The following is a 27,191-nucleotide window of genomic DNA, read 5'->3' as shown; positions in this document are numbered from 1 at the left end:
CTTCTCTTTCAGTAAGATAGTAATTTTGTTGATAAATGTATGCTAACATATTTAAGTAATCAATATGGAAAAGAGAAGTATAAGTGAAAAAATATTTTAAAATTTTAACATGGAAGTTGAGTCTAATTGACCAAGAAGTACAGTGAGTCCTCCCTAAGCGTAATTGATAGGTTCTTGGAAACTGACACACTGAATAATGAAACGAATTGTACTATAAGCTCATTGATATAAACAAATTAAGTTCCTCTGGCATATAGCATGCTGTTTCACTTGGATTCAGTTTCCAAGAACCTGTCAATGACATTATGTGAGAACTTGCTGTAGTGGTGGTGAACACAGCTGACACACTCTAGAATCCTGGAGGAGACATGGAGGAATCCTGGCAATGAGCTCGGTGCAGAAACTCTTACCCGGTGGGTCCCGGCAGACATAGCAGATGTACTGCTCTGGAATGCTCTCCTCCAGCAGCCCCATGCACACACTATGTTGCCAGCACAAGCACTCCTCACACTGCAGAAAACAGAGGAGTGTTACAGTCACCTGATCCTCACTAGGAATAAGCTAGGAATAAGGATACATGCCCATTCTTTGAATTCGCTGGCTTGGCTTCTTACTGCCACTATCAGTTCCATTCTTATTCGACATAACAAAATCAAGTCATGATTTTATCTTTGAAATGGTCAACTACTTCAAGAACTATCTTTTGTTGCACCTATTAGAATATGTTTTGATCAACTACTTAAATCCTAAAAAAAGTCATTAATTTCTCTAATTTAATTCCCATCGATTTTAAGGCAATCACATCATAAAACTCGTAGTTCATTAAAATGCAGAAATAAGAAAAAAAAAAAGTAAGTTTGTAGCAGTTTCTATAGCAATGATCTCTTAAAGTACACTCTTGTGGTAAAGCTATAAATTTGTAGTTACCTCTAGAAAACCACTGAAAATGGGAGGAAAAGCAGATTACTCTCTCTTTATGCTCTCAATTAATATTTCCAAATCTTCTGACATCCCAAAATTTGGGTTATGCTTTCCTTTTATCTTAAAGATATCTTTCATACAAGAAGTTGCTAACTCTTGCAACAAAATTTTTCCCTTTTTTTAAGAATACTGGAAATTTCTATTTTTTAATCACTGACACGTGAAGGGTGACTATATACTGTTAATTGTTATAATAACATGGATGCAGATGAGGAAGAGAAAGGCTGCTGCAGCCTGCCCTTTAGTGTGAAGGCTTACCACCCTAATCATTCTAAAGAGCTTCAGCTTGAAGGCCTCAAACTAAATACTCTAGAAAAGAGAGACACTAAAATAAGAACACTGTCTACTACACTTGATGAGGAAATCTCCTAATCATTACTATGGGTATTTTCCACAAAATAAGTTAGAACCCTCTATCTTCAGTAGAACAGTTAGTAAAGAAATAAAACACTGTGATGCATTTGCTGAGCACCTGAAACAACTGACTCATTACTATAGGGAAGAGAGGTTAGCCAATTACCTGGATCATGAAGCCATTCTCCTCATCCATCTCACAAACACATCGCACAATTTCATTAAGAGCATCATCTTCATCCTGAGATTCCTCAAAATTGGTTGAATCAAAGTCCTGATTGTATTCATCCCCACTCAGAAGCAAACTCTCCGTTGAAGAATCATCTAGGAAGTCTACATCTGATAAGTCTAGAATATATATAAGAAGTATACTCAGCACCACATCTTTTTTATATTTTCATGTCATTTTTCATAAAGAAAGGAGCTATGAGAAGCTATCATAAGCTATTAAACATTTTAAAAGGGGGAGCAAACAAATGAGAATATTGTATTGTACTTGTCTCTGGACATAGAAACAAAAGATTTTTGAAGTTTAGGCTATTATGACTGCTTTACATCTTACAGTATACACTATTATAAGTAATTCAAAATATCTTTTAGACTTCATGCTTACAGAATTCATGACTAAGGCTGATATCAAAAATTCAAATTTGCATAGTTTCCATATACTTTCACAAACATGATCCCTTCTGATTCTCATAAAAACCCTGGGTTGTCCCCTTATTGGTGTGACACCACTGTCTGTGGACCTGAGGATAGGTGTGTGTAGTAAGTCCCCATTGGCCAGCATAAGCTGGCTCTAGCACACCACTAGAATGGTGACCAAAGAATGATGACTCATTCTTTGTATTTTTTTTCTTCTTTCTTTTTTCGGATTAATAAAGTGCTTTTTGAAAATTCACAAAAAAAAACAAAAACAAAAACAAAAACAAAAACCTGGATTGTAAAGAGGACAGGTTTTATTATTTGTACTATAAACTTCAGAGAGGTAAAGGAGCTTGCTTAAGGTCTAAAATCAACAATACCATCATTGACAGTATCAGTAGCATCAACTACTATATACTTAGTAAGCATGCAGTACTATATCAAGCACTTTAAACACAAGACATATAACTTGCTTGAGAAATGTAGTCATGGAGTGGGAAAGCGACTGAATACCAGGAATGCCTGATTCTCAAGTCTGTGTTCTTATTCACTTTACCAGTATTTCTTAAAAACAGAACCATGAGTTCCCCAAGGAATTTTTAAAATGTATTAATTTTGTTTTGGTAATAATTTTTTTTTAATTAAGCATATTCTAGAAACTAGATCATAGGGATGACAACTACATACAACTCAATTTACATGCCAGGTTTTAGGTGTGTCTGTATAATAGTGTCAATGCCAAATCCGACCGTTTTGCTCAGGTTATTGAGGAAAAGAAAATTGAGACAGACACGGGGGAATCTTTATTTATAACAAAGGAAAATAAATGACGATGGGACACTAAATTTTTTGCAGTAGTTTGGATGAAGAAATGTTAGGAAAACCAAGTCATCACGAGACACAGAACATCATATAACACTGTGTGAGCTCCTGACAGAGGCTATTCAGCAGAGAAGCTTCCTACCTCACATCCTATCCCCAAGCCACATTCTGAGTTATCCCCTGACCTGCTTGTCATCTATCTCCTCTTACTAGACTATCAGAATCCATGACAGCAAGAACTTTGCATTGTTGAATGCTACATCCCCAGTGATTAGAATGAGGTCTGATACGTAACATAGCCACTCCAGAATGTTTGTAGAAGAACTAAGGAGTCAGAGAGAGACCGTTTCCTTTTCAGACTTAATCAGATCGGATTGAAGTTGAACAGATTCGAACTTTAAAAATTCACGCTATTTATACTTTACATATTCAATATGACAGTGTTTCCTCTATCAGCTTCTAATCTGGCATTTTTCTTGATTCAATGTTTTTGAATGTTTTGTTGTTGAATTATTAATGTTTCATAGAAAAATAAATAGTTTCCTTCTCTTTGAAGTCAGAGGACATATGGAAGGAAGGTCAGCAGAAATAGATAACAGAGAATACAGAATGAATAGAAAATATTCATTGAGCTAGTAAATCAACTAGATAAGGAAAATCTAATATGAACAGTATAACTTGCTATAAAAGAACCTAAAGAGGAAAATTTCACCCATCCATAATCTTGCTGGCTTAAATTCAAATTTTCTTTTGGGTTTTCCCAAGTACAAGTTTATTAGAATGTGGACAAAACAGTTTCAAATACTGTTGTAGCATATAAGCAGCATTAAATAGGCCTGGCACAGTGGCTCACACCTGTAATCCCAGCACTTTGAGAAGCCATGGCAAGAGGATCACTTTAAGTTAGGAGTTTGAGACCAATCTGGACAACAAAGAAAAACCTCATTTCTACAAAAGCAAAAATAATTTGCTAGGCATGATGACATGTGCTAGTAATCTTAGCCACTCAGGAGGCTGAGGCAAGAGGACTGATTGAGTCAAGGAGTTTGAGGCTGCAATGAGCTACAATCACACCACGGTATTTCAGCCTAGGCAACGGAGCAAGAATTTGCCTCAAAAAAAAAAATAAATAAATAAAAATTAATTTGAAACTGTATCATTGAAAGGAATTAGTGTATCTCACATACACTTGCATGGCAAAAATTATCAGGTTTTATGGTGTTAACCAGCAAATTTATCATATTCTCCAGAAAATCCAGTTTGAATAACTCCCAAGCATTAAACATATGCTTAGCTGAGTTTTGGAAGTTGAGTAAAATGGATGATAGGGCTGAACGTTACATAAGAAGCAAATAAAAGCTCCCCCTTGCGTTTAAATAGCCACCTAGACAATGGCTCCAATTGAGTGGCCACAAGGACGGCTGTTGCCTTCCAACCACTACCCCTTAAACAGTCACTGCTATTTCCTGAGACAGCATTTTGCAAGTATGGTTCCCTGACCAACAACATTATCATCACCAGGGAATTGCTGGAAATCAGAAATTCTGAGGGTGAGGGCCAGAAATGTGTTTTAACACACTGTCCAGGCAGTTCTGACACATGCTAACATTTGAGAACTTCTGGCCTAAGACCTTATTAACATTCCTTTTCTTTCTCCTGGCTCAGTACTTGATCGCCAGGCAGAGACAAGGAAGAACAGAGAGTACCCATCTGCGGCTCTTCTCATACTCTTTCAAGGATTCTTGCTTCAGTACCACAGCTAGCCTAGATATAACCCCTATTCTCCACCTCCCTACAGCAAGAGATGATCTTCAGATCTTGATCATTTACTGCAAGGGTGTTCTTAACTTGATTACCAACTTCTGCTTCTCCACAGAATCACCTAGAAGTTGTATCTTGCCAGGATACTTCCAGAAATCTCATTCAATTGTGCCTCATGGTAGACCCATGATCAGTATACTTTTAAAGCACCACAGCAATGATTAGAAGGTCCACCTGGAGCTAAGAACCACTGAACCATGGGAAAAAGGGGACTTGTGTTTGCTGGAAAGAGTGGTGGTAACTTCTTTTTAATCCCCTCCCATATCTCAAGCTTTCTAAAAATAAAATCTCACAAGTGTCATGTGCTAAAAAGGAAAGAAAATGCTTTCTCCATAGAAGCCAGGGAGGAGTTAGACCTGGAAGTGAACGGTGCAAAAGAAAACACTTAACCGAATATCCACCATCGAGCTCACTCATAAGGATCCTGGATTGTACAAACACTGAAGGCCTCGTCCCTTATTCCTCATTCTCTGATTCTGGTCCCTACTGCATTAGAGCTCTACTCTTATGCCACAACCCTCAAAGTCTAGAGCTGGGAACTCTCTTCTTATTGTTTGTAATATTGGAAGGAAAGTAAGAGTCTTCAACATTTTCCACTGTTGGTATAAAGCCAATTTAACTTTATATAAACTAAAAAATAGTTCAAATTTCTCATGCCAAGACGTTCATATTAGTTTAGCTAACAACTTTTTAAATTGTGTGCCCTTAACAGAGTATGTTTTATTCTCAGTTACACATTTAAGAATTGTAAATCTTGTTTGAACTATTACAAAGTCACACATACTTTCACCACTAAGATCAACGGACAGAATTGCCCTTGGGTACTGATAGGTTGTAGTTTTCTCCATAAACATGCTTCGTGGAGCCAGAGAACTCCCAGATGATCGAGTTAGTGGAGAAGAGCACCTTTCCAAAAATTCGAGGGAACTGTCTTCATAGTCTGAATAGTCTGCAACATAAGATACATAAAGAAATATTAATAATGTGTCAGGTAATTAAAAAAGGTCACTATAAAAATAATGAAAGTCATGTGCAGGATACATCAAATAATCATGCTACCACTTTCTCTTCTCATCCATGAAAAGCTAGATATGTATCTGAGAAAGTGGGTTTAGCAAGAACACTTGGGAAACAAACATACCCCAGACAATATATACATACATAGTAGGGAGCACCAGGTTCTAACTGGTACCAGTAAACTTTTGTGAAGTAAGGTGCAAAAGGATTATTTCTACATTTTCTCTCCATTATAATCACAACTATGTCTGCAGTAAAATACGCAAGATGACAACACATGGGGAAGAACACACACTGGGGCCGGTGGGAAGTGGGAGAGAACATCAGGAAAAATAGCTAAGATAATGCATGCTGGGCTTAATACCTAGGTGATGGGCTGATCTGTGCAGCAAACCACCATGGCACATGTTTACCTATGCAACAAACCTGCACATCCTGCACATATAACCAAGAACTTATCTGGTTGGTGCAAAAGTAATTGTAGTACCCACCTAAGAGGAAAAAAAAAGATATGCAAGATGGAAATTAACCTTTTTTCTTCCTCACACTTTGTAAATAAGTTCTCCTGATGTCTAGCACACCAATTATATAATGATAATCAGATCAATATTTTTTCAACTAAAAAATCTCTGCAAATAATTAACTAGTCCTGGAATAAATCTGTAAAAATTCTGTTTTTCTCAGTTTGGAATGAGTCCCACAGATGTTTGCAAGGGGAGAGGCCATATGCAGTGTACTGGAGAGTTGAGGGTATAGTGAGGGAAGGAAACACGGAGGCAGGGGTGTGATTCCAGGCATGTGGGAAGGCTCTGAAGCTGAAGAGTGGATGATGCTACATTTGGCCAACTGTAAGACTGGCTGAGCACAGTGAATAATGGGGAAACAAAGCTAGAGTGACAGGAGCCAGATCATATTTTTTTTTTTTTAAGTTTTACCTGAATGCAATAAAACCTCCATTATTCAATGGTTGTGTGGAGGAGCAGGATGTGACAGGTACAGTTCCATTTCTGGAGGATCACCCTAGCTGTGGAGTGTAGGATGGAGTGCAAGAAGGCACATGTAAAAGTGAGGGGATGCTTCAGAGGCTACAGCAGGAGTCCAGGCAAGAAATGCTGGTGGCTCAGAACTTGAGTGATGGCAACTAAGGGGAAGATTTTGACAAAGACACAGTGCTGTTACAGACTGGAGGCCAAGGGCTAAGATGGCATTATCCAAACTGATTTCCAGGTTTTTGCTTGAGCAACTAGGTGATGAAAGTGGGTCTGAGATGGGGCTGAAGAATAAATGCAAGGTGGAGAAACCAGAGAAGAAACAGAAGTTTAGAGGAGGGTTCTGTAAGATGGGAAATCTTACACATCACTGCATGAACCTAAAGATGTGGGGAAGGGGGATGGCAGAGGTGAAAAATGCCAGATTAAGAAGAGAAAGGCAGACATTTCCTCCATTTTAATAGAGGCAACGAAAAGGAGTATTTTCAGGTACGCATGCAGACATGGTGGACAGACTATGAGCAAGTTCCCACCTGATGACGTCTGTCTCCTCACCTCTGTGAGGAAAAGGGAATACATAAGAGGTGGAAACAAGTGGGAAAAAGGAAAGACAGAGAGTGGACAAATGAGCTTGTAAGAGAAGTACTAGTCTGTATTAAGTATCCATTTGAAGTTGGGAGTTGTGGGAGGCAGAATAATATTCCCCCAAAAATGCCTATGTCCTAAGCCCTAGAACTTTTAAATGGGCTAAGACATGTGGAAAGGTGGAATTAAGGTTGCTAATCAGCTGACCTTACAACAGGGAGAGTATCCTGGATTATCTGGGTGGGCCCAGTCTAATGGGAAGGGTCCTCAAAAGTGAAAAGATGGAGGCAGAAGAGACAATGTGAGAATGCAATATGAGAAAGACTGGACCATTGCTGGCTTTGAAGATGGAAACAGAACAAGAGTCAAGAAACGCAGCAGCCTCTGGAAGCCAGAAGGGGCAAGAAAATGGATGGTCCCTGAGAGCCTCCAGAGAAAAATGAAGCCCTGCTGATATCTTGGTTTTAATCCAGAGAGACCCATTTTGGACTTCGGACCTCCAGAACTTTAAGATAATAAATACGTATTGTTTTAAACCACTGATGTGCAGTAATTTGTGACAGCAGCAATGGGAAACTGCCACTGGTCATCATAAACACCATAGCATAACCAACACTGATTGAGTCAGCTCTTTATGTGTATTAACTCTTAATCCTCACAAGCATCCATAAGGGAAGTAGGACTGTCAGTAAAGAACTGTGCAGGACAGATTAAGTAAATTGCCCAAGAACACACAACTATCCATGGCAAAGCCAACATTCAAACTCAGGCAGCCTAACTATGGAAGCTGCACTCTTAACAAGTGATATAGGTGTATTTCAACATTTAAAGTGTGTACAAGCTGGCAAGCTTGTTAAAACCCGATTCCTGGGCCTCATCTCCAGTACATTGGGAATGAAACACTCCAAGATGATGCTGATGCTGTCAGATTACAGCAGGCTTTGGGCAGCCCTACATTACTCTGCCCCCAATGGCCTCACCATAACCGCAGTTTGCCCAACGCCATGTTACTTAGGCCCAGACATGGAAAGGGCATTTATTAAATGCTAGGTACTATATCAAGTCCTTTATAATGATTATTTAATTCAAATAAGAAATCTATGCAGTAAAACTATCAATTACCATTTATTTTAGAAGAAAGGAAATTGGGATGTAGAGAATTTAAATAACCTGTCAAGGGTCACTTAGCTCTAAATGTTAAGGCAGGATTTGAGTCCTTGTGCTCAACCTTCAAGGCTGCCTTCTTATCAACTCCATTCTGTATCGCCCTTTCAGCAAAAGTAAAAGTAGAAGCAGAGTCTGATTGCAAAAATAATGAAAGAAATCTCAATTTTGTGCTAAAATAAAACATGGCTGATATTTAATATGCTTCATTAACAAATGAACAAAACTTGGGATTCTGTACCCTGTCTGTGTTCCCCACTCCAATCCCTTCTGGTTATTATCTGTTATGCTTCAAGGCTTAGATCAGAAGTGGTCTCCTACATAAAACCCCTTCCTTGATCGCATCAGCTTTTCCAACTTAAAGATTTATTTTGTACCACTCTTACCACACATATCAGACCTACCTGGTAGAGATTTATGTATGCTTATCATTCTTACTATATACTTAAATGACTTCAAGCTCCTTGAAGAAATCTTCTTTACTATGCAATGCTTTCAATTCTCTTTTCCCTTCTAACTCTATTTCTTTTTAATCTAGATATGCTTTCAGTATCCTTATATTCATAGACACATGAAAGTCAGAGATGAAGTGATTTGCCCAAAGTATCAAAGCTAAAAACTGGCAAAGATGTCACTCTTAAATCCTAACATGGTGACTTCTCATCCACATAAATTAAACACAACGTTAGTATTATGTCTCATAAACCAATTCTGTTACTCAAAACATATCATAACCCACTACCTCATAGAATAATAAAAAACAACTAATGCAAATTATTACTTTGCATAACTGCATTAAAATAACAGATAAAGACAAGAACTTAGTTTGCCAACAAAAACAAGTAAAAACTTGTTGAAGAGAAGAATACACAGTTTGATAAATAATATTTCAGGTATTAATAACCCAGCATGGTGGTTAAAGTTAAAAATTCAGACTAGTAAATCAAACTGCTAGGATTTGAAATGAATCTGCTTTTCACCACTTGCTAGCTATGAGACCTGGAGAACTCTCTTTCTCACTCTCTCTCAGTTAACTGTTGGTAAAATGGAAATAACAAATCTTACTGTAAAGGGTTCATATGAGGATTAAATGAAGTGGTAATATTTATAAAATGCTTAGTTTTTGGTACATAAGTACCAGCAGGATATATGTAATAATGTTGAGCAGTAAATAAAAGTTTGAAACTCCCTAAGGTGCTAACTGTACACTAAAAAACATATCAAGAACCTCACACAGTAATAATGTCAATTCTTTAATATTAAGATGTCTTTAAAATTTCAAAGTTACTTAAAATCCTGTATTTCCCACTTAAAGACCACTCTTCTAATTTAACTATCTGGGGAAAAGTGTCATTTCTAAGATAAAGTAAATAGCTCAGAATAAATTCTTCTCAAATGCAATAATTAATTACAAAGATGATAGTGATTGCCAAACTCAACACCTGCCTTTTATAAATAGCAATGTTTCTGTGCATCTTACCAGGACTCTACTTATGAAGTTAAGATGTTCATTTGTATGTCTGATTTTAACATGTAAACAAATATATATGGTTTTCTTTTTTATTAAAAAATAAAAACATATACCATTTAAAGTATGTTTTAATGGCTCTTTATAAAGGGTTACCATAGTTAAGTCCTGGTCACAATTCTAAGGTACACGTTTTTTGACCATTTTTCCTGTATTAATCCTAATTTCTCTTTCTTCTTCAAGTTACAATTACCGCATTCTCCTAAGCTCTATCCCTCATTTTGCTGCCAATCATGGGCCTCTTCTTATTTTGCTTTGTATCAGCTCCTGTTATCTTTTTCCCCACTTTCACAGGTATTCTGTATATAAGATTCTGTGTCTGCTACTAAATATTAGAACCGACCACGGTTTGCTGCTGTGCCGTAAGATGACTTAAAATAGTTGGCCATTCCTGCACTGAAAATGTAGGTCTCCACTGGAACACGTAAGCTAGGCAAATCCCCTGAGAGTCTCTGGTCAGGTGGGAGTTCATCTGGAAGTTTTACTTGCAGCCTGAGCTTCTCATACCTGTACTGTGACATACCACTCACAGGAGGGTATTCACTCATCAAATCAGTTCACGGTGAATGGTTTTTGTTTCCCAAACTCCAGAGTTTCCTACCTCTACATCATTTCTAGTTTGAATTTACAGCTATATATGAAGAGGTGATGTGGGGGCGGGCAGAAGGGAAAGGAGTGAGAAGCAAGGCACATACAGAAGTGCCCAGAAATGTTCAAGATTCTCTCTGGAAAGCAGTTTCAAGCTTACGAACTCCATTTTGATCCTGTATCTTCAAATTTACTCTGACTTTAGAATTCAAGAATGTAGAAACTTTACATTCTGTGGAAAATTAAATGTTATTTTTGGACTATGGAGAGTTAAAATCTGAAGAATTTAGCAACAATCATTACCAACTACAAAACTGCTCAGTTGGATTTATATTTTTTAAAACTGGTTTTATTAAATGTGTAATAAATTTGAAAAAATCGGCATGACACAAAGAATATCAATACCACAAAACACTTAGGTACCGATTCCACAGTTTAAGAGAGTGTCATCATTTCTGAAGGTCTCTTTGCGCCACTTTCCAATTTGAACTGATATGATAACGTTCCTTCCCCACCTTAGAGGCAACCACTATCCTGAATTTTTGTTCATCATTCTCTTGTTTTTCTTCATGCTTTTCCCACACACAGTTGAATCTCTTAAAAATATAGTTTAATTTTATAATTTTTTATCTTTACATAAGTGTGAAATATTATGTTTTCTTCAGTTACTTGATTTTTAGGTTACCATTTTGTTCCTGAGATTCTGTAGCGGTAATTCATGTATTTATTCCACTGAGGGAATGCATGACTTTTGATGGAGAGCTGGGCTGTGCCCAGTGCCGCTGTGAACACTCTCATATTTGATGCACCATGTGAGTTTCCTCAGGGATTTTTAGGCCACATGGTACACACATCATCACCTTACTCCCTGGTCCGCATCTGGTTCCCACAGTAGTTGAATAGTTGCCTTCATTTCCTCAGTAACATCTGCTATTATCTACCTGGTCATTTGTGCCAATACAGCAGGTATGAAACAGACTTCACTATGCTTTAAAAATTGAGTTTGACTGTCTAATTTTCTGATGTCTAACCAATTTTGCATACAATCCTATGTGGTCATATCCACACATTGCTAGATTTAATTTCATAACATTTATTTATGGATTTTGGATCTACATCCATAAGTAAAAAGAGCTTGTGGCTGTGCTTTCCCATATTATTCTCTCTTGATTTTGATAGCAAAGTTATTTAAATCATTTAAAATAAATTTGGAGTTGTGTTCATTCCTAGGGGTACCATAAGAAATTACCATAAATTTAGTGGCTTAAAACAACAGAAATTTATTCTCTCAAAGTTTTGAAGGCTGGAAGTACAAAATCAGGGCTTGACAGGGAAGTGCTCTCTCTGCAAGCTCTAGGGGCAAATCCTTCCTTGCCTCTTGCAACTTCTGGTTCCTTGGCTTGGGGCTGCATCCCTGATTTCTGCTCCGTCTTCACATGGCCTTCTCTCCTGTATCTCTCACATCTCCTTTTCCTTTCTCTTAAAAAGACACCAGTCACTAGCTTTAGGGTCCATCCTAAATCCTGGATGATCTCATTCTGAGACACTTAATCATATCAGCAAAGATCTTATTTTCAAATACGGTCACAGTCACAGATACTAGGGGTGAGGACTTAGACATGTATTTTTGGGAGACACTACTCACTCCACTACAGAAGTCCTTCCTCTTTTCCTAAATTCTGAAATAAATTTACATCCGTTTGGAGTAACCTGTTCTTTTAATGTCTGGTAGGACTTGGCAGCAAAACTTTCTGGGCCTGGCCTTTTACTTTGTGGAAACACTTTTAAATACTGATTAAATTTATTTTAAGATCTGGATTATTCAGGTTTTTAACTTTCTTCTTGTGTCTGGTTTCTGGCAATTGCCCATACTTCCCTCTAACCTTTCAAGTTTATTGGCATAAAGTTGTTTATATCATCTTCTTTATAAAGTCTGGAGTATGTGCAATTACATTCTCTTTATTTCTAATATTATTTATTTGTGCACTTTGTCTTTTTTTCTTAATTAGTCTTCCCAGAGGTTTGATTAAAAAAAAAAAAAAAAACTAAATATGGCACTTTAAAATTCTTCCCAGCACACTTTTTTTTTTAGTTTGTCTATTTCTACTCATATGTTTATTACTTACTTCTACTTTTTTAGATTTATTCTTGTCCTTTTCTAACTTTGAAAGCTACAGGTTTAGCCAATATTTATTATTACAAATACAAGTGTGTATGACAAGACATTTTCGACTCAGAAGTGTCATTTTAACTACATTCACAAGTTTTGACATACGATGTTTTTATTATCTTTCAGGTTTGTAACATCACTTTTACTTTTACTTTGAATTTGTTCTTTATCCATGAATTATTTAGATTTCTAAACTTTCAGAGCTTTTCCAATTACCTTTTTTATGTTGGTTCTAGTTAAACATATTGTGGTCAGAAACCACAGGTCTGTATTATACCAATTTTACAATCTGTTGAGATCTGCTTAAAGTTGCATCACAGGGTCAATTTTAACAAATGTTTGTGTGCGGCTGAGAAAACTATATATACTCTACAGCTGCTGAGATCCATGTGGTATATGAAGCTATTAGATCAACTATGCTGTTGCTTTCATATCCTTACAGAATACTTTTTAGCTTTATTCATTTATTAATTACCATGAAATATATGTTATCAGTAATAAAAAGATACATCACCATTAATGATGTTATTCAGGGATAAAACTTAGAAATTTTATATCTAGAAAGATACAATTTTATATCTATCACTACATGGTAACCTCCTATCTCTAGGAATGATTTTTGCATTAATGACTATCTTATCTGTAACATATCTACCCTAATTTTCCTTTCAGGTAGTATTTATTTACCATATTTTTTCCATATTTTTATTTTAAACACTTCTCTATCCTCTTTTATCCTTACATTTATATATGTCTCTTACAAATAACAAGGCACTGAATTTTAAAACCTATTACGATAATATTTATAACAATAATTACTAATACATTTGGATTTACTTCTAATATCTTATAATTTGTATTTTTTTCTCCTTTTTCTATGATTTTCTCTATTAATTGTCTTCTCTGGATAGTCTATTCACTATGTTTTTTCTAAATATAATGAACCAAACTTTGAGAGTTATACCTTATGCTTCTATTCTTTTAGGATTTATGTTAGATATTTTAACCTGCAGATTTAACTTATTAGAGCTAAAAGCAACAAATCTCTTTCATTTCTCCAAGACATTTCAAGGAGCTTAAAAATGCTGAAATACAAAGATGCTACTCCCAATGTACAAGGTATATTTTATATTTTTGTTCTGTTTTTCTCCACACAACAAACTGTTTGTCAATGCTCAGATTTACCCATATTTACACTTAGCTAACCATGTCTTCTGGCATCTTGAATTTCTTTTGCCATCATTTTCCTTCTGCCTTCAAGTACACACTTTAGGATTTCCTTTAAACACAGACTGCTGATACCAAATTCTGTTGGTTTCTCAAGTTCTTCTAAAAATACCTATTTTGCTCTCATTCTTGAAAGCTAACTTAAGGGTCTCTATAATTCTAGACTGAGAATAATTACTTGAGCATGCTCAAGGGTGCTTGGTCAGGGCACTGAGTCTACTAAAATGCTGGAAGGAAAAGTGTCTAATCAGTTGCAACAATTAATTTATAGGCCAGAGTAAAACAGAGCAATATATTTTTGAAATTTCATGTCAAAGGAAAGCTACAGAAACTTCTCAGTTCTCAACACGGGGATCATGTCATGACTGCATTTTGTAAAAGAAAAGGGGAATCAAAGGAAACTTCAGATTTTTTAAAAAGGGGGAATAACCATCTCACTGTACTTACCATGCTGCTTAGATTTCTTTTTCTTTTTTTTCTTCTTCTTTTGTTTTGGTTTGTAGTGATCTTTGTCTCTCTTCTCTCTTCTTTCCTTATCCTTTTCTTTTCTCTTACCTAAAAGATGTAAGTGAATACTTCAGCAATCATGACTGATCCTGAGCTGTTCCTTTGTGGTAAACCTAAAAGCAGCATTTATGTTTTAATCAGCTATTCCAGTCACCTGCCCAGAGTGGATGGGTTCAATTAAACTGTTCATGTCATGACTCTGGAAGTCCTGATAAGCTTATTGGACTACAAGAGGGGATCTTCATTAGCAGTGCTGAGAAATCCCAACTCCTGATACCTTAAAGTTAACACAGACAGTGGTTAAAACCTTTAAATGAGTAATATTCTCAATTTCCTGATGTGGTAAGAAGTTAAACTGCAAAATTTATAAAGGACCTGAATGAAGAGACTCAGCATTTCCATATGTAATTTAATGAAAAAATATATCAGGAGATTAAAAAAAAAAAAACTTGGACTTTTTTCTTTGGAAAAGCTTTAAAAAATAATTAAATCAACTCATAAACAACTCCTCCAGTCTTTAATTACATTCTCTGTGTGTTTAACAATGAAGGCTAAGAACATGAGGAAAAAAATATATTTCACTAATCTTTCCCAAAACTGTAAAGCATTCTTTTCCCCAACCATATGTACTTAAAAAAATATTAGAGCAGTACCCTATAACATTTCAAATTAAATCACCATATATATCCTACTAACTATTGCTCCAACTCACAATGGTTTAGCCTATAATTTATCAAACGTATTTGACCAACTTTCAGTGATTCAAGCTCCAGTTAGCTAATCTACAGACTATATAAGACTATCATCCATTATTTCTTGACTTTTAGTCATTACAGCACAGAAAATAGAAAATAGAAAACTCAAAAACTTTTTTATAAAGTATATTGAAGAAGTATGAAAAAATTACTATTTTAATCTATCATCCATTCTCTAAAGTCTCAACAATATTAAATCGATGTCTATTTTTGAATAGCCATAATTTTGACTAGGGATGATCGTAAACACAAAAGTTCTCAGAGAAAGCAAGAGACTCTCTTGACAAAAAAGTTACATACAAAACAAGATATATGTTTAATAAATCACGTATCTGGAGCTGACTAACACTGGTAAGAACTAAAACAGATGATCACTTACACCTAAGGAAGCATTAACAGGTAAAGAGTAAGGGACAGACTATGTTCTCCCTCTCTGTCAAGCTTTATAGTCTTTTGCTTAAAGATTACTTTCTGTTCATACCAAATGCTGTTGAGCTTTTTTCTTCCAATTTCACTTTTTTTTCTGTTTTCAATATTCCTGTGGGTTAGGGGAAAAATATGTAAGTTTAATCAGAAAAAGTTAAAGTATGGGACATTTTATATTAAAATTGCTCATAAAACTATGTAAGACTCTTTGTCCTAACAGTCTGTAAGTTTTACTGCCTCAACTGGTAACAAAGTAGTGAGATTTCTTACCTTAAAAAATAACCAAAACAATAAATTAAATGTGATTTTTGTTATTCAGACTACTTAGGTTCAACTCTTGTTTCCACCACGTACTAGCTGTATCGCCTTGAGAACATCATTTAATGCCTTTGTGCTTCAGTTTTCTCTTCCATCAAATAGGGATAAGTCTATATATCTCATGCAGTTATAAGGATTATGTGAGTCATAATATGTAATTTTTTTCATTTTCTCTTTTGTAGTAGGGTGATAATTTAACACTACACTATTTCTAGAAATAGCATAAATATGGGTCTAACCATTTAGAAAAAGTTAACTGTATTAGGCTATCAGTAAAAGTCTACTCTAGCACCACAACCTTTGGCAATCCAAAAGATGCTGAAATTCATCTGAGTAGTAAGTCCAGGTACCATTTCTACTTCTGTGACAGTTACAACATGAATGCTATTTGGATTATCCAAATGAAATACTAAACTCCATATTAAAGCATACTGGTTTTCAACAATCTGTACACAATTTTTAAACTAATATTTAAGCTCTTGTGCCTAAAACAACTTGTACCTTTGAATTCCATTATGAATGCACTGTTAGGTAATGATAATAGCCAAAATAAAACTGTTCTGCAAACCACTTTTGTTCTATATATAAATGTAAAACACAAAGACATATTTATACATTAAAATATTCAATCTCAATAAATGTTCCAATATAGGTATTAATAGTCCAAAATTCATTTTTAAACCAATATTGCACTTTAGTTACTGTGCAGCTGACACAGGTACATTTAATCAATTCATATTCAACCATTCCCAATGCTAATATCTACTTGTGGCTAGTGTTAGTCTAAGAAAAATACCATAGTACATTTAAAATTCTATTTTAGTCTATTAAATTATGCTTTAATATCATCATTTACTAGTTCTTTAATTTTTAAAAATCATTCTACAACAGTATCAAAAAAGCTGACATTTCATTAATCTTACTTCAAATATTTCTATCATTTAAACATAACAAAAATATAAAAATACCACTCAAGTCAAGTGCCAATAAGGCTCTAGTAAGTAAGGTTAAATGTAAATAAGAATATTGACAATCTCCATTTGTTATGACAGAAAATATGAAAGGGACATCACAGCAAAGAGAAATTTTCTTATTAGCAAGACTGTCGAACAAATACATCACTTCTTTCTGTTTACTACTTACTGCACTATTAGAACTCCACAAATTTTACGCAATTTCCTTGAAAACAATAAAGCATCTACAATGCAAACCATGAGGAATGTGCTTTCCAAATCCTCAGGGGTACTACAGATATATTCAGATATATTGCTAACAGTGATCATTGCCTCTTAGGTGCTTACATCTCTGGAGCATTGCATCTCTAGGAAAAAGGTAGAGCAATGATGCTTAAAATCTGCTGGGGTGGGGACAGGGAGTCAGATTAAAGGAACTGCCTTACCAGGCTACTTTGACTGACTAGAATGTGCACCACCCTTAGGTACTTGGAAGACAAATAAAACAGTTATGAACCACTGCACCAGGAACACAGAAGTTAACACAGCAGTAGAGATGCAGTCATTCCCAGAGTGGGTTCCAGAGAGTCAGTTCTAGATTTAGTTTTTCATGTTTTAGTGGTTCCCAAACCATTCGATTTCATAAATGATAAAATTTCAAAAGTAAAACTGGGGGACTCATAAAGGGTTGTCGATGTTTTTACTCAAGTAAAAATTTAAAATAAATATTCATACATGCAACGGCAGGACTTTAAAAAATACTTACACACAAATAGGAAAACAAAAGAGACCATTCCAGAAGTCAACAAGAAAAATACGTATTGTTTTACAAGAAGTTCACTATCTTGTCTTTATTTTACTATGTGCTAGAATTTGGTGACCAAGGTACCAGACCATTAGTTTGTAGAACAGTAATTTTTAAACTAAATTTTAGCAACAGAACATTTTTTAAAAAAATATTATCTGACAGCTGAATGCAAGAACAAAACCCAAAACACAAATGGAGCTATGCTAGTTAAAGTCACAGAGGCAGATGTCTGAACCATGCCTGCTTGCACACAATTTAAAAACTAGTAATATAGAGCAATTTCTCAAGCCTCTTCTGGTATGCTAAACATTACAGATTCTTCTGGCTAAAAAGAGAGGCAATCCCTGAGACTCTCCATGGAAACCCCAGGCTCTGTACAAGCCATGAACATTTGGTATGAGGGTGGAGGCAGATTACAGAGTCTCCAGTTGTAGTTTTGTTTTGAACAAATCTGGAAAATAAATTGAAAAACAATGTAAAACAAAAAGACTTTTAAAGAGTAAATGTAAAGCTGATGTGAAATGTTGGAATAAAAATGAAGGCCATTTCAAAACCCGCCACAGGCAGACTCAGTCACTAATAACATGCTTTTTGGCCATACTAACTGAGACCAACCCGAAGACCTACTTCTGTCTTTTTCACTGGTGATAGATAAAATGCATTATATTAACCAATCGATAATATAATTTATGGACACTCTACAGAAGATTCACTAAAAAGAGTCCAACTATCTTATCTATGATAATAAATCTAGACACATGTATTTACTTATATCTACATTTCATTTGAAAACTAAGATGACTTTGAATGACACTGAAGCAAAGCCTGATGCATTTCATTGAATGCTACCCTAAAACTCAGGGGACCTGTTCATGGCCATCCTGATGAGGACATTACATAAAGCTACACTCTGCACGACCATGTCAAGCCAACATTCCTATCCATGCTAACTAAGACATACTTCAATAAAACAGGTAATGCTCTTTGATATTTACTTACTAATTTACTAAAAAAATTTTAAAAATGAAGATGTGTTACTAAAGGTATTTCTTTTAATACAAGAATAACTAAATGACTCAAAATTATATCCATACAATCTACTAATGCCAATTTTGTCTTCACAGTGGTTACAAACAATAAAAGTTATCATCTCTAAAACTATCTTAAATTGAAGTTTTAAACTGAAAATAATCCAACCATATATCATAATCATTTTTTGGAATAAACATAGACTCTTATCAAATGCCTGATTAATGATAAGTAAAACATCAACATTGTAGAGCCAAAAGTGACCACAGTCATCATCTACTATAATCTCATCATAAATCTATGTGAAAAACTGAGTTTCAAGGAAGCAAGAAGACAAGGCAGATGGGTTGTCTCTCCAGAGTTCTTAAGAGGCCCTACCAGAGGCCTCTTGGGACAATTTTTTCTTCCTTTACACCCAAGAGTACTTTACACCTCTTCAGGAACTTATATTTTGCATTTAATTATTTGTATTTCAGTTATTAGGTTTCTGTCCCATCTAGAATTTAAGTCTCCCGAAGGCAAATTCCATATCTGTTCACAATGTGTTCCCTACCTAATTGTACATAGGGAGAATTGTGTGACAAGGGGTAATAGATAACTGGGTCCAAGATGCCTGTGAGAACCTGAACCAAGAGTTTATTTTTGAAAAGGCCACTTTTTAAAAAACTTGATTTACTCTATAAATACTAAGATACTAACAGAATTAAGATTTCCTGAGGCTGTATTCCTTTCTAAAATTGGCTGGCTCTGTGAGAAAGCATCCTGATAATAAAATAAAAACAAAGGCATCAATTTTTACAAAGATACCAATTACTTCTTTGGTAATGTGGGTAGCAATAGTGTTCTTAACAATGGCTAGTCATGTGGGCATCCATCCTAGTAGAAGAACACAGAGAGATTATCGCAAGTTCATTATCTCTACTGGAAAACAATGAAGAATAGTTGTAAATAATAATTGGACCATTTGCAAATCTCATCAATCTGTTAGCATCACCGCTAAACTCAGCAGCGTGAATTTATCTTGCTCCTCAAAAAGTAAAAACCTAATCATGCCCAATGATTTCACAGTTAGCAACTAACATCTTCATCATTCTAAACTTCCCAAGTTTCAATTTGACAAAAATAACTCAGAAAATGTCTCTGACATAAACTGTAAAGAATATTTTCTATTGTAAGTTTTAAAATTCAACAGTAACAAAATTTATTTTTATAATTAATATGGACACCAATCAAACATGTATGTATGTGTGTGTGCATATGTGTATATACACACACACACATATACATATATGCACACACACATATATAAAAGAAACAAAATATATATACACACACACACATATATATATAAGAAACAAAAACATAAAAACCTGGCACTTTGACTCTAGACAAAGAGGACTTGGGGAGCAGACAGAAGCATAACAAACACTGCAAAATGGTCAAGAGAGGGTGATCAACAAAAAGGTCAAGGAGAAAAGCATGGAGACCACTAAGAATTACAATGCAAGTGAGACAGCTGCACAAAGTTTTAATCAAAAGGTGGTCAGTTAGAAAATGACCTACATTCCACTGCTTTCCTCAAGAACTAAAAATTAAGAGGTCACAGAAACAAATTAGAATTTCACCTCACTCTATTCAAATACTGTGTTTAACCCTCTAATAAACCTGCAGTAATTAACAATTAAAACTATGCCTCTGCTTGCTATAAGCACTTAAAGTTGACAGCTACTATACTATTAAGCTCATCACACCCAGATAATTCTTCCTCTTCCACAAACGAATCTACGAATTCCTCGTATTATAGCTATACTCTCTACCTTTTACTAAGGTAGTCAGCCATATTGCCACAAATACGCTAGAAATTCTGAAAAGAGGAAGTTAATAATCTGGTTAGAAGCAAAATCATCTAAGTCAAGGACTTTCATGCACAATCACTACAATGATATTTTAGGACATATAATCTGTTAACATAAGATTCTTATTATACAGTTACTTATATTGGCCTGTATTTCAATATTGTTACTATTATTAGAGTATTTTTTAAGAAAAATGTAAATATTTTCACATGTACATCTGAAAATAATTTTCCTAATGGATATATAACATTATAACTTTAACATGTTTTTCATATATTCAGTACAGTAACAAATTCCAGATCATTAAAGAACTGAATAAGACCTTTATCAAAAAAGTATCTCAATGGGTCAATGATAATTCAGAAATCTTGTGGAAAAGTGGGAAAGAAAAATTAATTATCTTAAGGAAAGACTAAGAATCAAAAGACAATAGATTTGATTTGAGAAACTATAGGAAGTGTTTCGAAATCTACAAATATTCAGATTTGGGAATTTTATTTTTTAAAATATGATAAAGAATTACCATGTACAAAGTAACTTCAACCTTTATATTAAGATAAAAATTAATAAAAATAAGTATATGACTCTTAAGTTACTTCAATCATTTTATTTCAATACATGCCATCACCAGATAAGAGTAAGGTTCATTTTATGCTTCATCCAAAAAACAGATAAAGTGGTTTCAGGAAGATGCCTGTAAACACAATGATCACCAACACCTTTGATAATGAATCAACAAACGATGTTTTTCTGCAACTCAGAACTAACTAAATTCAGACTTCCTTCAAACAGCTAACTGCAAATAGTAATTTATCAGAAGTGCATTTGTAACCAGTATTGGCCTTTTTTTATTATGTGTATTCTGAATGAGGTTATAGTTCTTAAAAACTTCTAAATAAAGCAATGCACTCACATAAGGGAAACATGAATTAATAATCCGTTAGATTTTAAATATCAGCTTGGTAAAATACACATCCAAATGCTTTCGAACTACAATAAATATCACAAAATCATGCAAAAATGTGTTATCAAGGATGGCTGATTTTACATACTGCACTCCTTAAATAACTTCACAGCAAATTTAATTCAATTTGGAGGATTCTGCCCCAGAATATGAAATTATATTTAAGATACAGGCATATAGCTCAGTGTTTCTTAAATATTAAATTCTATTAAAATCCTTAAACCGAAGTACTGATCCCATTAAGTATTTTCTGGCTTCAAAAGAATTCCTGTAATTATACTTGGCTCTAATAATTTACATTTAGTAGAAATAAGGATATATAAAAAAGAAGCAGGTAGAAGAAAATAGATCAAGTGACAAGGTAAGAAGCATGTATATCCAGGGAATATGATTATAAAATCATCACACAAAAGATCTTCAAAACAGATATAGAAGAAACTCTCCTATAAATGTTAAATTATTTATGAAAAGGAATTACATAGGAATCAAAATAATGTAGTTAAGCCTCAAAATATTTATACCTAATAACTGCAAGCCTAGCTACTTATAAGAGCCTTTATTTTTTTTTCTTTTACCTGCTGCTGCTGGAGCTCCTCTTCCATCAGCTATTGCTTTGGAAGAAGGATTTGGAAGCATCTGTGTATCCTCTTTTTCTGCCCTTGGACATCCATTATGGTAAGAGGAATCTGAAGCTAGTGGTGCTGTAACTTCTGAACCACGACTTAAGTCAAGAGGGAGACAGGGTCCCAGCTTCTCAAGTGGCAAATGTGCAACATCAGGCACTACACAAAATAAAGAGTGTAATATAATATTAACGCAGATAAAATGGCTCAGTTACTATCACTGTGAATTAAAGTGTTACATAAGTTAAACAGTGCCTGGCACAAAGAAGGCATTCAATAAAAATTTGTAGAAGTGCTTATAACTCCAGAAGATAAAAGAGCAGAAATTTCTTAATATTTTAATAATCTTTATCTCTTAGTTTTTTTCTTTATCTTCTTTTATGTTTGGTTCTATAGGAAATCAATATACATTACCCTCTGGTACTGAAGATTCTTGCTGATTTTGAGAACTGATAGAGAATACTTTCCCATCAGTGGCTGGAGAGGGAGAAGAAACCTTTTCTACAGAATCATCAGGCATGGGTAAGGTGGCTAAACGCTGAGATCTTCTTCTCCGCTCACTATGCTTGAAAGGTCTAGGGGGATTCACAGGCTGTGGAGGACCTAGAAAAAGATCTTCAATGTTCACGAAGCAGATACATACCAGGATCATTTTAAAATTTTTAAGGAGATAAATGGGAAAAATGATTTATATTCTTCCCTCTGATGTTGTTATAAGATATCCACAAGGAATGGCATGTTCCAAAGGTAATCAAAGGCAAAAATTGTGCCCTCATTTACAAAATGAGTCAATCAAAAATCCTAAAATCTCTACTCTACTATAACTAAAAGAAAATAAAATGGAACATTAATTTCAAGTAGCTTCCCCAAGTGACAGACTACAGTTAATTTTTCTAACCGCAGATCGTTGTATAAACTGCCATTTTCCTTCGGGAAAATATTCTCTTTACAGAAAAATATAAAGAAAAAAATTATATATATGCCTTTTGCTACATTGCAAATCTAGAAATTCTAAGGGGAAAAAAAGGCAGGGGCATAGATGATATAATATTATAGAGTTAGTGCTTTACTTTACACTAATGTAAAGAATTTTATCCCATTATCACCCCTCAAATGGAGTTTTACAAACATGTCTGGGCCTGATTCATTAAAAAAAAAATTGAACAAAAACAACTTTGTGTATTATTGTGAGCAAATGAGGAGTTTTAAGATTATGACATTGTGTAACTTATGTTTTTTTAATAACTTGGTGAGTAATTTAGGCATCTTCTAGCAATATAATATAAATATTTGGAAATGTCTTTTACACTTTTATTTATCTTCTTTCTACATGGCATATAAACACATTTGACAAGAATAGGCAAGATTATATATGCCAATATATTCATGTTAATTTAGAAAGAGGAAGTAAGAGTGGTCAAAAGAGATTGATGTTTGGGGTATTTAAGAGTAATTTTACAATTGAAATGAAAATACATGTGATAATTTAAAAATATAAAAGAATAAAATTTAATTGCTATAATGTTGTGATTATAACAAAATATAAAATAATTTCCAAAATAAAATGTTTATTAATGTCATATGACATTCCAGTGACTACTACTGACACTATTTCATGATAAATGTCAAAATGAAATGAAGCCTATTAGGAAAACAAGTGAATTATGTTCCCATTCTTTCCACCTATTTATTAAAAAGAACAAAACAAAAAAGCAAAACCTGATCAAAATGAAAAAATGAATCAGAAGAAAATATGGCAACTGAAGGAAAATAGGTTAATATGTTTGATAAAAGTCTTCTCAATGTCAACGTCTTTGATTATTCTGGAAGACACAATATGGAATAGTTCATAAGGAAACATGTCATATTCATTCTCCAATCACGTATTTCACTTGTTGCATAGAGAGAAAAAAAAAAGCATCATTTACCTACTGACTTCAAATAACTGTTATTCATGTCTCCAACTTAGAATACTAAACTGATATGGGGAACTCAGGGTCAACACAAATCTTGTATTATTTATATATGTAGATATATAGACATATGTATTTATATAGATAGATACACCCATGTTGAAAGGTTATTTTGAAAAAGACTGCGTTAACTCTTGAAAAATTAGTAGTACTGAAACAGTAAAATCTTTAAAAATATAATTTCAGAGGCATTCTTCTTTCATTAAAAATATTAAACTGAAGTCTAGACTATAAATATTATAATAAGAATGAATAGAATGTATTGCAGAGGGAAGTAATAGACAAGTGGGGACACAAAATCTACAAGAATAGTCTTAAGTAAAAATAGCTATCACGGTCTTTTTGTAACTTTCTTTTTTTGTAATGAATCAGGCCTCTCAGTATGCTTGGATTATTAGTTGAGGAGAGTCAAACTACAGTGGAATCTGTGTTATTAAATGGTAAGGTATCTCAACCAGCAGTAGTCTTTAAGCAATAAATCAGTAAGAAATGTCTATGGTTTTTGCCCCTGAAATAGTTTCAAGCCTTCCCTATCATATCCACTTACGTTTGAGTTTTTAAAAAAGCAACTTCATAAAAATACAATATAACTACAATCAAACTGTTTTTAATGTATCTTATAGGATAAAAAACTATTTTTTAAAAATCTGTGCTCACTAGTTTTATTTATCACTGAAGAAGAAAGCTGAGATACAAGCGTCAAATCCTCGACTTGTATTAATTCTGGGGAAAGTGGTGATTTAGGGGGTTTTATACACCCAGAAGAATCTCCAGATTCATGTTTGCATTTCTTGCTGCGAGCCTTCCCTGAAGACAAAGTTGAGGATAACAGTGCAGGTTTCTGAGTGTTGGCAGAACTGCTAATGTCAGCTTCATTTTTTTTCTGACTTTGAGGTTTAGGTGAAATCGCCTGAATAAATAATAAAAAATTGATATTTTTATTTTGGCTTCTTCATTTTTGTTCTTGTATTCTATTTTGATTGTTAAGCAACTTTAGTATCCAGAAACATTGTTAAGCAACATATAACATTTCTATTACAAATGAAAAACCAAAAAGAACCCCACAAATTATTAACTAAAAGTTGAATAGGCTATCTTTAAAGGGATGCTGTCAACTTTCAGTCTGAATTCATGTTTTAAAATATATTATTCAAAATATTTTCAGAATATAAAATGTTATAGGACAAATATTTTCAGTATTAAACAGAAATACACCCCTTTAGGAACCATAATTGTCAATGACAATAATTCGATAAACAAATAACATTTTCATGTTTTAAAGGACTAGAGGAATACATTTAAGCTTTCAACTTTAGATGTTCTCTTAAAAAATCATTTATTTTATTAAGTTGAATGTGGAGGTCTAAGTAGACAGTTTCCCTTTAAAGAAAGCTCTGAACAGGAAAACAATGACCAAATTAACAAAACATTATCTTTAACTCATTTTAGTGCTGAAAGCTAGAGTTTCATAAGCACAATGCATCATGAAATCAGAGCCACCAGCAATACAGAGTTAAAAGACTAAAAAACAATACAAAACAAGCAACAAAAAAAAACCAAAGAGATAAAGTGTAAGTTAAAAACATTGGATTTAAAAACAAAATACGTCGCATTCTTAGATGAGAGTTTTTACCTTCTTCCTGCCAACTGATACTTTTAAAAAAAAATTAGAACTTTGTCAGTTCTTTCATAAAAGAATATTTTTATTCATTTGGCTGCAAAATTTCCTACATATGTTAAAATATGTGTGAATGTATCCATTTTTCAAAACAAGAGAAAATAGCTACACTGGATGGACTTGCAAACTATGGTGCTGAAATGCCTCTCTCTTTCTGATATACTTATCTGAGAGCAAATATGTAATACACATATTTTGAAAATCTCTTCTACCATAGGCCTTTATAAAGAGTGAAACTGCTAGCACTATAAACAACATGCTTGTCCCCAAGATATCTTTTTATTTCTGTATCCTGTGGAGAATAACTATCAGGTCTATGGTCTGCAGTTCTCTGGAGTATGAAAGATCATTTTCTGGGGACCATATAAATAAATAATTCTGTTCCCACTGATACAAGTCCAATTTTGGTTGGGGAAAAAAAGTGCATATTTGGTATTAAGTAGGGCACCTTGAATGCTCTACAGACAGCATGTTGGACAAACCACATAAAAGGCCTGGTGTCAAGTGTCCCATTCATTCAGTTGTCATTTCTATTATTGAATTTACTCATTACAAATGTGTTTAAGTGCAGGTTAATTATTTGAAAAGGTACTCCATAAACAGATAGTATTCCTAACCTTATCATAAAAGGTGTTGCCAGAAAAGTAATTAGAGCCATTACTTGTAAATAAACAATTTTATTGTTCATCTTCACATATGTGAAAGACATCACTACAGCATCCATTACTCTCAAGTTACAAAGTTATAAAACAAGGTTTTAAAACTTAAATTAATATCTTGATAAGGTGCTTAACTTCTAAACAAGGAAAAATTAACATTGTTTTTAAAACTTACTGAATTATTATGCATCTAATGCAAGTTTTATCCAAAAGTAAATATAACATGACATATCCCTAATACAATTAAATAATCTATAATTAATAAGCTAAGAATTGGGGTTCAAGACCACAGAGTTTGAATTTTTAAAAAATATAAATAAGTCCATTAGCACAGTAAGTTTTGACTACAGGCCTGTTATCAATCTATGTCATGAGTGACATTACTTTAACTCATTAGGAAACAGAGGTTAGTAACAATCGATACCTCTTCTTTAGGTCTATTGCTGATACCAATTGAGATGTAATTAAGAGCTTTATAACTCGGCTTTTTAACTACGAAGCAAGGCTAACACATAGGATAAAAATATGTTTGGTTACAAAACATTTTCACATTGAAATCAACTTGAATGACAAATAGAAAATGAGGGAATGGTATGGTGTTCCTTAAAATCTAAAATAATTTACAAGGTTTTCATTAATGATTGTTGGTCTCTTTGTTACAAAACTGGCAAGGACTCTCAAAATTTTTTAATTATGAAAATAGAAACAGCCGAGTTACACAATTTTCCTTTCTTTTTAGAAATTCAATTTC

The 27,191-nt window shown here is 34.1% G+C and overlaps 1 protein-coding gene across 12 annotated transcripts in view; it reads right to left on the bottom strand.

The window, feature by feature from the left end:
• PHF20L1 (PHD finger protein 20 like 1) overlaps positions 1-27,191 on the bottom strand; it is a 75,585-nt gene that overhangs the window by 10,940 nt on the left and 37,454 nt on the right. For all 12 annotated transcript variants that reach the window (XR_010345636.1, XM_012462017.3, XM_012462019.3 and 9 more), the window contains 8 exons: positions 24,761-25,013; positions 22,545-22,733; positions 22,083-22,289; positions 15,635-15,691; positions 14,339-14,446; positions 5,408-5,572; positions 1,502-1,683; positions 411-510 (listed from right to left, as the gene is read on the bottom strand). Coding sequence is in view for 11 of the 12 variants with exons in the window: in XM_012462017.3 (XP_012317440.3) it covers positions 411-510; positions 1,502-1,683; positions 5,408-5,572; positions 14,339-14,446; positions 15,635-15,691; positions 22,083-22,289; positions 22,545-22,733; positions 24,761-25,013 (1,261 nt within the window). In the remaining variant the exon portion in view is untranslated. The remainder of the gene's footprint in view (positions 1-410; positions 511-1,501; positions 1,684-5,407; positions 5,573-14,338; positions 14,447-15,634; positions 15,692-22,082; positions 22,290-22,544; positions 22,734-24,760; positions 25,014-27,191) is intronic.

Source organism: Aotus nancymaae, unplaced genomic scaffold, assembly GCF_030222135.1.
Source record: "Aotus nancymaae isolate 86718 unplaced genomic scaffold, 86718_ANA_hifiasm-v0.15.2.pri h1tg000036l, whole genome shotgun sequence".
NCBI classification, from domain to species: Eukaryota; Metazoa; Chordata; class Mammalia; order Primates; family Aotidae; genus Aotus; species Aotus nancymaae.
The sequence above is the reverse complement of the archived record's forward strand: the minus strand, read 5'-3'. Positions and strand labels throughout refer to the sequence as shown.